The sequence below is a fragment of the Macaca mulatta genome, chromosome 13 (genome assembly GCF_049350105.2).
Source record: "Macaca mulatta isolate MMU2019108-1 chromosome 13, T2T-MMU8v2.0, whole genome shotgun sequence".
Classification (NCBI taxonomy): Eukaryota; Metazoa; Chordata; class Mammalia; order Primates; family Cercopithecidae; genus Macaca; species Macaca mulatta.
The window spans coordinates 123341177-123354980 of record NC_133418.1 but is presented as its reverse complement, the minus strand read 5'-3'; the positions used below and the strand labels follow the sequence as shown (position 1 = coordinate 123354980).

Genomic DNA, 13804 nt, shown 5'->3' with positions numbered 1-13804 from the left:
GCAGCAGAGGCCCTGGACTGCGCTCTGATCAGACCCCACGGGAGTGAGGGTCGCCCAGCCTTGAGGAGGGAGTGCTTCTGGAGGAGGCGACAGTGGAACCAAGAGGAGTGGATGAGGGACGAAGGCGGATGTAAGGAGCAGGGCACAGGGAGGGGCACCAGTGTCAGGCAAAGGTACAGCCACAGAGTCAGACCATGAATGAGGGCCTGGGCAGTGAGCAGCTCAGGCGTGGGGCAGCGAGCAGAAGGAGGAGTGAGAAGAGAGGCCAGGGATTCACCAGGGTTCCCAGCAAGAAAAGATCTCTAGTCTTCAATGTGGAGATGACTAGCCAGACAGATAAAGATATTTGTGTGTGTCCCTTTGTGTGTGTGTGTGTGTGTGTGTGCGCGCATGAGAGAGGGGGAGGGGGAAGAGAGAGAGCGAGAGAGAGTGCTGGCTTCTGTGTGTGCTCCTGATGTCATTGTGGGAGGTAAACTCTGAAGAGGATGCAGAGCTGTCTCGGTTGCTCTGGAGAGGTGAGAACTAAGTGCAGGCTGGGCGATAACAGGAATGCACTTAAATGTCGTGGACTCAGCATTCTTGCTGTCTCCAGCTCCTTTATGAACAAACCCTGCAGAAAGAGCTCTGGCTTCTGAGCTGGAATAGCCTAGCCTGGCAAACGGCTGGGCAGTGTCACAGGGTGGGACGGGACTCTGCCCTGCTGTGCTTCCCGTCTTGGGGACCACGGCATGAGCGAGATGGGCTCAACGAAGGTTCAGGTCTCTGAGAGAAACCGTGCAGCCTCTCCCCTGTGCAGGTTACAACGAGTGGAGGGAGTTCTGTGGCCTGCCTCGCCTGGAGACCCCCGCTGACCTGAGCACAGCCATCGCCAGCAGGAGCGTGGCCGACAAGATCCTGGACTTGTACAAGCATCCTGACAACATCGACGTCTGGCTGGGAGGCTTAGCTGAAAACTTCCTCCCCAGGGCTCGGACAGGCCCCCTGTTTGCCTGTCTCATTGGGAAGCAGATGAAGGCTCTGCGGGACGGAGACTGGTAGGTTCCTGTCCGGAATGTCTTCCTTCTTGTTCTGCACAGAGGCAGGTGGTCTGCATTGGTTCAGAAGCCAGCCAGACCTGCATCCAAATTCTGGCTCCACCGCTCAACTCTTACATAAGCTGATCAGATTGTTTCTCCCACCCATAGTTTCCTTAACCTCGAACCGTGTTTTCATAACAATGAAGCAACTACAAAGCATGTAGCACTTAGAATGGGAGCTAGCACTGATTTTTCCTAGATCCAACCACATGAGCAAACAGGCGCCTAACAAAAACAAATTGTGACACACTCGTGACAGCCCTGAGACTGCATCCCATCCCCCACGTCCCCTGACGATGCCCAGGAAAGCGCAGAGGTGGACAGTGACTCAGGCGCAGACACAGGCTATGCCTGGTGCTCATGGATGCCTCTGGGCTGGACAGGCCTCCCGGTCCCCCAGCCCCTGCCTGCACACAGAGGTGCTTGCCGGTAGCAGAAAGCTGAGGTCCCGGTTTGCCTGCCTCGTACATGTCTGCTCCCTCCTCAAGTTCAACCTGGAATGTGGAGGTTTGTACTGGAGGGAGTCAGAGCCAGATCCTGTTCCCGTCTGATTCTGAGTCCTTCCCCACTCCCGTAGAAGCAGGTGCACAGGATACCAGTGTTAAGATTTTGGAACAGGCCGGGCGCGGTGGCTCAAGCCTGTAATCCCAGCACTTTGGGAGGCCGAGACGGGCGGATCACGAGGTCAGGAGATCGAGACCATCCTGGCTAATATGGTGAAACCCCGTCTCTACTAAAAAATACAAAAAACTAGCCGGGCGAGGTGGTGGGCGCCTGTAGTCCCAGCTACTCGGGAGGCTGAGGCAGGAGAATGGCGTAAACCCAGGAGGCGGAGCTTGCAGTGAGCTGAGATCCGGCCACTGCACTCCAGCCTGGGCGACAAAGCGAGACTCCGTCTCAAAAAAAAAAAAAAAAAAAAAGATTTTGGAACAACACAGACAAAAACAATGGGAAAACGTTTTCTTTTGCTTTTAAAGACATCCCTACCTATCCAGCTCTCTCTCTATTTTTGGTAGTCACTGTGCCAAGGTCAGATTTTTGTTGTAAAGGATCTGTGCTCTTTCCAGAGAGTGCACCTGTCACACGCGGAGGCTCCTGTCCTTTCCCCAGTGTGACTTTTGTCTCTAATTTCGGAGATGCAGCATTTCAAAGAGCTACGAACACCTGGGGAGAAATTACCAGATGAACTTGTCTCCCTCATAGCTGTGTCTTCAGTAAACGTGCGTTTGGAATTCTCTGGGACATGGGAAGCCACTCGCTCAGAAGGGGGAAGATTTCACCAACTTGCCCCATATGTGTGTCTCCCAAGCGTGTTTTATGCCACCCATGGCTGAAGCTCCATCTGAAATCAGAGGCAGCTGGCAGATTCCTGGGGTGGTGCCCGCAATTTCTCATCCTGTGTATTTATGACCAAATATCTCCCCAATGCAAAAATGGGGTCAATTAACTTCCATATAATGGGGCCTCTCTTTTATGTTCTAAGAGGAATTCATCCCCGTGATGGGAAGCAGAAGAGCTTTATGTGGCCGGGGAAATGTGTGCTTTATGGCACTCAGGCCAGGAGCTGCTGGCGCTTTGGCAACGATTTTCGTATTTTGAGAGGAAAGTGGGACTTCATTTCTTCACATTGCAATTTTCTTGATTACCCATGGCCTGGAGGAAGAAGCTGAAGGTAGAGAGACCGTGCAGGGCACGCTGACTTCAGACTGGAGAGCAGCCCGTTGTAAAGCAGCTGAATTTGCTGTAATTATTCTTGTTTTTAACACAGCATTGCACCCCAAATAACAGCAATGCAGCAAAATAGATTCTCACAGTCAACACGCGAAGTGGCTCTGAGCCCCTCCTCCATCTGACGCCGCTCTTTCAGACAGCCAGGTGCACGCCGTGCTGCCCCTCCGCATCTCCTTCAGGTCCTCAGTGCCTGCACCTGCGCGGCCCCAGGTGCTGGGGGTCTGGGCAGGCGCCGCAGGGGAGGCCAGCAGCACACAGCAGTGGGTGGCTGGTCCTGAGTGCCTGCCCTGGGGGTTCTCCAGGCACCGTGAACTTACGCTCTGTCTCCTTCCCTGGAGGTTTTGGTGGGAGAACAGCCACGTCTTCACGGACGCGCAGAGGCATGAGCTGGAGAAGCACTCCCTGTCTCGGGTCATCTGTGACAACACCGGCCTCACCAGGGTGCCCGTGGACGCCTTCCGAGTCGGAAAATTCCCTGAAGACTTTGAGTCTTGTGACAGCATCCCTGGCATGAACCTGGAGGCCTGGAGGGAGACCTTTCCTCAAGGTGACGTTTGGTCTTTTCTCACACCACCTTACAGCACGTGCATCTCATCAAACAAACCTTGTCTTCCCAAGGAGCTGAGTTTAACTTTTCCCTGTTTAGAAAACAGTCGATGCCCTGCCTTACACCCTCAGGGCAGCTCCCGGGGCGGGCGGGACCCTTCTCTAGTGAGACAGGAACTGGGGGCCTAGAAAATGGGATCCAGCGGGGCCCAACCTGGGAAGTGACGGTGGGTGCTGAGTGAGTGACCACAGCAGGGCTCCCCAGCCTCGGCACCAGCCCCTCCAGGGCACAAGTGTGCCCGTGACAGGGACGTTAGTATGTGGTTTTCTTTTCTTGCAGTTTGACTACATGTAAACCTGTCCACATTTCACAGACGACAAGTGTGGCTTCCCAGAGAGCGTGGAGAATGGGGACTTTGTGCACTGTGAGGAGTCTGGGAGGCGCGTGCTGGTGTATTCCTGCCGGCACGGGTATGAGCTCCAAGGCCACGAGCAACTCACTTGCACCCAGGAAGGATGGGATTTCCAGCCTCCGCTCTGCAAAGGTCAGTTCTTTCTTCAATAACAATTACAAAACATCTGCATGTTTCTGATATAAATTAACAACGCAATGTCATTGAAAATTTATTCGCCAAAAGATGCTTCTGAAACTGTTATCTTCCCAGCAGCAATTTGGGGGTAGGAAGCAAGGGCTCTCCCTTTGGCTGGCCGTGTTCCCAGCTGGCCTCTTTCTAGGTGGTGAGGCCTCAGACTAGGCACGTGGAATCGTGACCAATGGGGTCACCTGTGAGGGAAGAGAGAGAGGAGTTCATGAGTTCCAGGCAAAGTTGTGGTGAACTTGCAGGGCCACTTTCTCAAAGGAAACACGGCAGCAAACGTCTCTACTCCAGGAACCCATAGAGTTAGTCCCGCCTCCGCCTCCCACAGGTGGCTGATTCCGAAGCCCAAGCCTGGTTCTCCAGTCGCTGGGTTTCACTCCCAGCCTCCTGTGTGTTTAGGTGTAGACAGGTGCGGGCTCCTAGCGGTGGCTTGAGAGCAGGTTGGGGAGGCAAAGGCAAAACAGCTGTGGGCCACCTCCACCTCCTCCTCCCATGCGCCTGGCTTGAGCGGGTGTCAGCCCAGGGCACCTGGGAGCAGGTTTGCTGGACAACAGAGCCTCCCAGGGGAAGAGCCATGTACTGGGGTCCCTCTGCGGGGAGCAGCAGAATGAGAGTCCCCCACTGACTGTTCTGAGACAGAAAGAGCCCTCTGGGTGCAACTCCTGAGGCTGGGGCATCCTGTCGGAGCAGCTCGTGTCCCCCAGCTACTTCAGAAACGCCCTGCAACAAAACCCGGGCCGCTGGCTCTGGTCTCAGGGGCCAGTGGGGTCAGGGCAGGCAGGAGCAGGAATGGCTGCTGTTCTCGGAGGAAGGTTGCTCAGACGACACTCACCAGCAATGTTTAGAAGGCCAAGCTGCCTTCAGGGACTGCGTTTTAGGGGGGGAAAACTGGCATCAGACACAGAGCCTCCTGTGAGCTGCTGCTATGAGCTGCACTAACCTAGACCACAGAAGAAAGAGAGGGTCTCGTGCCAGAATCTGGCTGGTTTGCAAGTAGAAATAAAAGCAAAATCCAGTTTTCAGTTTTCTCAGAGTTTTCAGAAGACGAAAGGGTCCTGGAGCCAGTGCTTTGGGAGACCCAGGTGAAAGAATCCTTTGAGGCCAGGAGTTCAAGACCAGCCTGAGAAATGTAGTGAAACCCCATCTCTACAAAAAAAAAAAAAAAAAAAAAAAGGCCTGGATGGGGATGGTGGGATAAGTTGCACAAGGTCAATACCATTGAACTGCACATTTAAAAATGGCTGAGGTGGTAAATTTCACATTATGTATAATTTAGCACAGTAACAAAATTTCCATTTCAATTTTGAAAGTCCAAAATGTTTGTCCTTGAAGGGTTGCAGTGGCCAACTGCTTCTAGACCCTCAGTCGTAAAGGGAGAGGCTGAGACCCCGCGTGCACCAGAGACCCAGCAGGACTCAGTGCTAGGGCAGGGGTCAGGTAGGGGTGCGGCTCCCTCCAAGTCTGTGGTCTCAGATGCCCTCCCAGGAGCCATCTTTCTGTTAGGAGAGGAGAGAAGGGATGAGGAGAGGAGGAAACGAAGCCAGCTGGGGAACGGTGCCTCGGAAATAACTTTCAGAGTCGCTGAGGACCCAGGGAGCTGCCTGGGCACAGATAGGGCAGAGGCCTGCTACGTAGCTGAGGGAGGGTGTCATTGCTGGAAACCAGCAGCCTGGGCTGGAAACCCTCGTTTAAACTGTTAATTGCACGATGCTAGATTTGTAGACGTGCTCCCCTGCTGCATTTTGGGATTGGTCACAAATGACAATGTACAAGGAAGCCACCCAGAGGTTAGACAATGCCCCAGAGAACAGCAGAACAGGATGTTTCTCCCAGGGAACTTTCCGGAAGCCTCAGTGATAGAAATACAGCTACTCTGTTGGGTGATGACATCCGTGTAAACTTGTGGCTGCTGTTAACACCACTGCATGGCTCCTGGCTCCTGGCCGCGGGCTCTGTCACTGACCCTTCGGTGACAAAGGGATCACGAATCGCGCTTCTCCTGTTTCCTTGGCTTAGAGACTGTGCAAGCTTGAAGTGCCCACTTCACCCCCGTTCCTGGTTTTCCATGTTGGCATCACCGTTAAGGAATTGATGGCAAGTGCTTCAGGGCGCAGCGCGTTGCATGTTCTGTGTTAACAAGCCTTCCTGTGGTGCATTTCACTGTACCCCTACGTCCGTCCTTGCCCAAATACCCAGATGTTTCACGTGTCCATTTTAGCTTATCTTAAGTATGAATGACCCCAAAGTGCTATCACAGGGATCTGCAAGGTGCAAATAAAAATGGGCGAGACCTTAGAGTGGATCGGGAAGGGAGACTGCTGGTGTCCTGCAACCTGCCTGTGCAGAGCTGTCCTCTGTGCACGTGCCCTCTGACCTTCCGGCCTGTGACTTTCTCATCTGTCTCCTAAACGAGGAATGCTCCTCCAGCCTCCTCTAGACCATCCTATGCCATCAAAATCACTCTTTTGTTATTGAAGTCTTTTCATTTATCTTCCTTGATTTTTAGTCCAACAGTTAACAGCTGTCTAAAGTTAAGATCTGTTGTTAGAAGGACTATTTCTGAACCAGTCTGGGTACTCCCCAGGGTGTAGGAGTGTTTCTCAGTGTGGTCCGTGCACAGGAGCTGGTGCTCCTGGCGGGTTCCCTGGCTGCAGCAGCAACGTCACCAGGGAGCTTGTTAGACCTGCGGCGTCTGGGGCCCCGCCACAATCCCTGAGTCAGAATCCACACACTTCACAAGACCCCGTTAGACTGTGTATGTGAAGGTCCAAGACGCCCATCGGCCAACCCTAACTCATTCTCTCTTCTTTCTGTAGTTCACTGACTCGGGCCCAACTTCATGTTCTCCTGCCACGGCCATTTCAGTAGCCATTTAATCTGTCTCCCAAAATTGCTGAGTCTCTGCGCCTCCAGGTTTTCAAACGTTAAATGAGGACAGGAATAAGGCATCAATTTAAATTAGTTAGAAATGCACAGTACAAAGAGTGGGGCGCAGGCCTGTTGTTGACACCGTGTGTGCCCAGGAGCCGTGCTCCAAATGCTGGGACAGCTGCACCCAGAACAGTTACGCTGCACAGTTAGCAGGACGTCCGCTGACTTGGAGGAGTGTTGGTGACACGTCACTCAATGAACGTGCAGGCTACACAGCAGTGTGTGCACTGGGAATCCATTCAGGTGTTTTTAAAGCAGTGGGTCACGGGCACACACATCACTTTGATGAGTGTCCTCCCGAATGCAAGGGGAGCGCTAGGCTCTGCTCTAGAACCTGTTCATACTGGAGACCTCGGCAGCCTGCCATGGGAACAGGGAGGAGGGATTGCTGACATGCAGCAATACGACTCTTTTTCTTGTTTTTTTTTTTATCACATCTATAATTAAAATATGTCTTAGAAATAAATGACAAAACTCAAAAATCTGGTACAAGTGCATATGCACAAATATTTTTACCACAGCTATTCCCTGCACTAGAAGTTTCAAAATCAAGAATCACAAGGGAAAAAAATCAAGTATAAGAGAGAGGAAACTTTACATTTACGGTAAATTGACAAGAATGTAAGTACTCAAGCAGGTCCTCAGTGAAATATCCTCATCAACATGTCTGCGGCTCCAGAAAGGAAGGCTGTGGACTTAACTGAATAATATAGAAAAACAAATAGTATTTGCTGCTCTCTTCTCTATTCAAATTCTACTTATTCACTAAAACTCATCCACATAAAAACTTGATATTAAGGCTGGGCATGGTGGCTCACGCCTGTAATCCTAGCACTTTGGGAGACCGAGGCAGATGGATCATGAAGTCAGGAGTTCAACACCAGCCTAGCCAAGATGGTGAAACCCCACCTCTACTAAAAATACAAAAAAGAAAAATTAGCCAGTCATGGTGGTGGGTGTCTGTAATCCCAGCTACCCAGGAGGCTGAGGCAAGAGAATTGCTTGAACCCAGGAGGCGGAGGTTTCAGTGAGCCGAGATTGCACCACTGCACTCCAGCCTGGGCAACAGAGTGAGACTCCGTCTCAAAAAAAACAAAAAACAAAAAAACTGGCAAATGCATTGCAGTGAGTCTCCTCTGAGTGCCTTGATGCTACAGATTTCAAATAGATAAAAAGCTATGAATCAGTGGCTTTTTACATCAGTTATTGTCAGGAGGTTATACAGTAAATGAATATACATAAATGCTTTGTGCGTATTACGGAAAATATGGTTCACAACCAATACTAATTTGCTCAGAGAAATGGAAACATCCGTGCACATCTGCACTCACTGTGCATGGAGACTGTGGACGCCACGGCCACTCTTCTTGAAACTCAAGGTGAAGCAGCCAGAGAGCACAGTCTCGGCCTCCGTGTAGGTTGCCCTGGTATCTGGGGACACTGCGGCTGAGGCTGGTTTCCTCCTCTGCTGGGGAGAGTGCTGCTCTTCAGACAGGGCTGATTTGTCCCCCTCCTTCCTGTCCATCCTCGGGAAGGAGACCTGCATGGCACTGGCCCCTGACTCAGGCTTCTGCTTAGAATAAACTGACCCTGGGTGGAGCATTGTGGGCCAAACTGTGCCCCCCAAAAGCTATGCTCAAGTTCTAGCCCCGTGTACCTCTGCATGTGGCCTGAAGAAGAGGCAAGGCCTTTGCAGGTGCCATCAAGTTAAAATGAGGCTGTCGGGTACGTCCCGATCCAATGTGCAGTGTCCTCGTAGGAAGAGGAGACAAGACAGAGAGATGGGAACATGTGAAGACCCAGGATGGAAACAAAGCATCTGCCAGGCATGGGCCCCCCAGGACCCACCAGGAGCCAGAGCATGCAGGAAGGACCTCCTCCCCCGAGAGCCTTCTGAAGGAGCACCGCCCGGCCGACACCCTGATTTCAGACCTGTGACCTCCAGAACTGTTGGAGGATGCATTTCTGTTGCTTGGAGCCATCCAGTTTGTGATGATTTTTCCCAGCAGCCTCAGGGAACTCATACCTAGGATAAGTCTGAGCTGCAGGGAGCGGGTGAGGAGAGGGGCGGAAGCTGCTCCAAGGGAACTCCCCGAGAGGGAGGTAGGGATGTGTTGGCGGCTGCCGTTCCCACTCTGAGGGCCCCATGGCACACCCCGGGGGTGAAGAAGAGAAAATGGGCTTGCAGCATCCATGGGTGAGGACCTCGATTTCTCACGCGATCATGATAGAAACACTCCCCTACCCCAGGGGTGGCTGCAGATGCCTTCGCACAGCTCCGGCGCTTCACAGCTCTGCATAGCGGGATGCAGGAGGGGCTGGTTCCAGGGGCAGATGCCTTCGCACAGCTCTGCATAGCGGGATGCAGGAGGGCCTGGTTCCAGCGGCAGATGCCTTCGCGCAGCTCTGCATAGCGGGATGCAGGAGGGCCTGGTTCCAGCGGCAGATTCCTTCGCACAGCTCTGCATAGCGGGATGCAGGAGGGGCTGGTTCCAGGGGCAGATGCCTTCGCGCAGCTCTGCATAGCGGGATGCAGGAGGGGCTGGTTCCAGCGGCAGATGCCTTCGCACAGCTCTGCATAGCGGGATGCAGGAGGGCCTGGTTCCAGCGGCAGATTCCTTCGCACAGCTCTGCATAGCGGGATGCAGGAGGGGCTGGTTCCAGCGGCAGATGCCTTCGCACAGCTCTGCATAGCGGGATGCGGAGGGGCTGGTTCCAGGGGCAGATGCCTTCGCGCAGCTCTGCATAGCGGGATGCAGGAGGGGCTGGTTCCAGCAGCAGATGCCTTCGCGCAGCTCTGCATAGCGGGATGCAGGAGGGGCTGGTTCCAGCGGCAGATGCCTTCGCACAGCTCTGCATAGCGGGATGCAGGAGGGGCTGGTTCCAGCGGCAGAAGCCTTCGCGCAGCTCTGCATAGTGGGATGCAGGAGGGGCTGGTTCCAGGGGCAGATGCCTTCGCACAGCTCTGCATAGCGGGATGCAGGAGGGGCTGGTTCCAGCGGCAGATGCCTTCGCGCAGCTCTGCATAGCGGGATGCAGGAGGGGCTGGTTCCAGCGGCAGATGCCTTCGCGCAGCTCTGCATAGCGGGATGCAGGAGGGGCTGGTTCCAGGGGCAGATGCCTTCGCGCAGCTCTGCATAGCGGGATGCAGGAGGGGCTGGTTCCAGGGGCAGATGCCTTCGCACAGCTCTGCATAGCGGGATGCAGGAGGGGCTGGTTCCAGCGGCAGATGCCTTCGCGCAGCTCTGCATAGTGGGATGCAGGAGGGGCTGGTTCCAGGGGCAGATGCCTTCGCGCAGCTCTGCATAGCGGGATGCAGGAGGGGCTGGTTCCAGGGGCAGATGCCTTCGCGCAGCTCTGCATAGCGGGATGCAGGAGGGGCTGGTTCCAGGGGCAGATGCCTTCGCACAGCTCCGGCGCTTCACAGCTCTGCATAGCGGGATGCAGGAGGGGCTGGTTCCAGCGGCAGCTTTAGCCAGGAAAGACCTTCTATGTTTAACAGCCTTGACATGGTTACCTATACATAAAACTTTAATAGCTGCTGCAAGATACAGACAATTAACAGTGGCCGATAGTCAATAGCTCCAATCCCTTGAAATTTCTTTACCCTTGTCTTATACTTTTTATTTTTTTGAGACGGAGTCTCACTCTGTTGCCCAGGCGGGAGTGCAGTGGTGCAATCTCTGCTCACTACAACTTCTGCTTCCTGGGCTCAAGTGATTCTCCTGCCTCGGCCTCCTGAGTAGCTGGGATTACAGGTACCCACCACCGTACCTGGCTAATTTTTGTATTTTTAGTAGAGACGGGATTTCACCATGTTGGCCAGGCTGGTCTCAAACTCCTGACCTCAGGTGACCCCCCACCTCAGCCTCCCAAAGTGTTGGGATTAGAGGCGTGAGCCACCACACCCGGCTTCTTATACTCTTATAGAGTGGTTGTCATTATCAATAATGTCATTATTAAAGACTGTCCTCTTTAGAAAGCCTGAGATATCCCCAACACCCTGCTAGTTGTCATAAGCACCATCTTTGATTCCAGGCCCATTTTTCACAACAGACATAATGATACCCATTCTGTAACTGAGAAAACCAGCTGGCACCAAGGCTCCCCCCGACCCCAGAGCCCTGAGTTAGGAATGGGCAGTCCCACCCAGTGCAGCCCCTCACCCTGGGGAGCAGGAGGGCAGCAGGCAACCCCAGCTGACCTTCAAGGCCTTGCAGGTCTCCGGCACTGGGTCGCCTGAGCGCTGCCCAGGTTCGCACATTCTCCTCGTCCTGGGGTGGCCGAGTCGGGGGCCAAGTCCCTGTGGCCTATGTGGACCCCGGCTCTTCCACTCAGCGGTGAGATTGGGGAGAGTCCCTCCACCCCTCCCAGTACCTTTGCTCTGTCTGGGGGTGTCGTCGGCACCAGGACCCCAGGAGCGCAGACAGGTTGCTGCCCCCAGCCTGGCCCTCAGCAGAGACTGCACCCAGGCCAGCTCTGTTCCCTCCAGACAGAGCAGCTCCTGGAAGAGCACGTGTCCCAGCACTGACAGCACCTGTGCCATTCAGAGAACACACACTGGGCGTGTGGAGCAGACCTGTGACACGCTCCTGCTTGTTTTCTAAAATTGGCCAGAAAAGGAACATTATTTGAACAAAATGTACAGCAGGTTATCTGGAAATAGAAGCCTAGGGGATGAGGTACTAGATGTAGGATTCGCGTGCAGGGAGAGCAGGAGGGGACGCACCATCCTCACTGGCGGTGGCAGGTGGCCCCAGTCCTTGCTCTCAGAGGACCTGGAGCATCTGGGCCAGCTGGGAGTCTCTGCTTGGGTGAAGCGGACCCTGCCCTACCCTCCCCCTGGCCCCTTCCTGCCCCTGTGTCCTGCACTTGGCCAAATTCCACATTCCCCTATCCCAGGCAGACCCTAATTTCCTCCAGGAAGGCTCCTGTGACTTGGGCCTGAGTGAACCCCAGTGTGTGGACTCCCTGCAGGCTCAGAGCCCACGGCCAGCATGTGTCCGTCTTCTCCTCATCACCTTTTCAGATGTGCAGGGAGCAGGGGGCGGCCACACAACAGCAGAGGTGGTGCCTGGTTCCCCCTAGACCGGGTGGGGTGTCAGGCAAAGGGCTGACCTCCCCAGACAGAAGCATCTCCCAGAACGGGGGTCACACGGGAGAGAAGGGGGTGTGGCTGCTTCCTCTCACGTGTGTGGCCTTGTGTGTCTGGCAGATGTGAACGAGTGTGCAGACGGTGCCCACCCACCCTGCCACGCCTCTGCGAGGTGCAGAAACACCAAGGGCGGCTTCCAGTGCCTCTGCGCGGACCCCTACGAGTTAGGAGGCGATGGGAGAACCTGCGTAGGTGAGTCTGCTCCCCTCCCTCTCTGTCCATCTACTTGCAAGTTTTTGTAAAATGAAGAAAAGTGTGTTCAAGTTAGGCAACTGTCAATCACCATCTTGATTGGGAAGGGCAGAGATGAATAAGACACCAAGCCCAGGTGCCCGAGGGGCGTCCGCGCTGTGCTGGGGGCAGAGGATGCATTTCATATCTGCTGTCTGTGCAGAGACCCTCGGTGCACGCTGAGGCTGGGGGCGGCAGCCAGAACCCATTTCCAGACAAGGTCCACAGGTGCATACCCAACCTAGATCACCCCCAAGACACAAAACTTATGAAACAGGCAGCGTTCAATACAGACCCATCCATCACCTCTCCTCCTCCTGGGCCCCCTCCAAACGCACCCGACTGCACCCTGACCAGGGCCAGCAGCACAGCTGCCTGCCTGTCGCCCACCCCCACCTCTGGATGTCCCCGCCCTGCATGGGGTCTGGGTGCTCAACATCCACCTCGGATGGCCTTGCCCAGTCCCCCAGCTCTGCCCTCAGATCAGGGACAGTGTCTTCCCCACCGCTGCCTCCAAGTCAGGCGCCAGATACGCCCAAACTTTGGACAAATTTACTCCCCTGAAAATTGTGGCTCTTAAGTAAGCATTATCTTTAATCTTCATTTTATACAAAAGGACACTAGTGATAAGAGGGCGAGATGCTGCCACTCACACAGCCACTCTGTAGCTGGCCAGGAATTTGTGTTAATAGTTGACTTCCAACTCTTATAGAAAGGTAATTATTCACCAGACTCGCGTTACAGACAGAATTCCTTTGAGCTACTGTCATAGGGGAGTGAGGTCTCCAGAAAGAACCAAGTGCAAGGCCCAAATGCAGCAAAGGCAGCTGGGACGTCCAGCCAGGACAGAAAGACGTCAGTGCAAAACGCTTCATGACTCAACTTCATTAAGGGGATTCTGATAAGCTGGAATAATAGGATTCTTGCTGAAACTCAGCTCCTCAGGCGAAGGACACAAGGGCCAAGGTTAAGGCCAGTCAAGAAGCGAGTGAGTCTGAAAAAAGATGGCCAGAACGCAGCTGCGTGGGGCCTTCAGAGGCCGAGGATGCTCCTTCTGGTGCTCTGAAGCTACATCCGCCTGACAGGCGTGTCCTCCCTTCCTGTGTCAAGCACACCCCCCTCCTGTGTCGGGCACATCCCCCTCCTGTGTCAGACACATCCCCCTCCTGTGTCGGGCACATCCCCCTCCTGTGTCAGACACATCCCCCTCCTGTGTCAGACACATCCCCCTCCTGTGTCAGGCACATCCCCCTCCTGTGTCAGACACATCCCCCTCCTGTGTCAGACACATCCCCCTCCTGTGTCAGACACATCCCCCTCCTGTGTCAGGCACACCCCCCTCCTGTGTCAGACACATCCCCCTCCTGTGTCAGGCACACCCCCCTCCTGTGTCAGACACATCCCCCTCCTGTGTCAGGCACACCCCCCTCCTGTGTCGGGCACATCCCCCTCCTGTGTCGGGCACACCCCCCTCCTGTGTCGGGCACATCCCCCTCCTGTGTCGGGCACATCCCCCTCCTGTGTCAGACACATCC

General features: G+C 54.4%; 1 protein-coding gene across 1 annotated transcript in view; it reads left to right on the top strand.

Annotated features, from left to right (window-relative positions):
• TPO (thyroid peroxidase) overlaps positions 1-13804 on the top strand; it is a 112896-nt gene that overhangs the window by 72561 nt on the left and 26531 nt on the right. The window contains exons 10-13 of the mRNA XM_077958732.1: positions 797-1034; positions 3146-3354; positions 3728-3898; positions 12099-12230. Coding sequence (XP_077814858.1) covers positions 797-1034; positions 3146-3354; positions 3728-3898; positions 12099-12230 — 750 coding nt within the window. The remainder of the gene's footprint in view (positions 1-796; positions 1035-3145; positions 3355-3727; positions 3899-12098; positions 12231-13804) is intronic.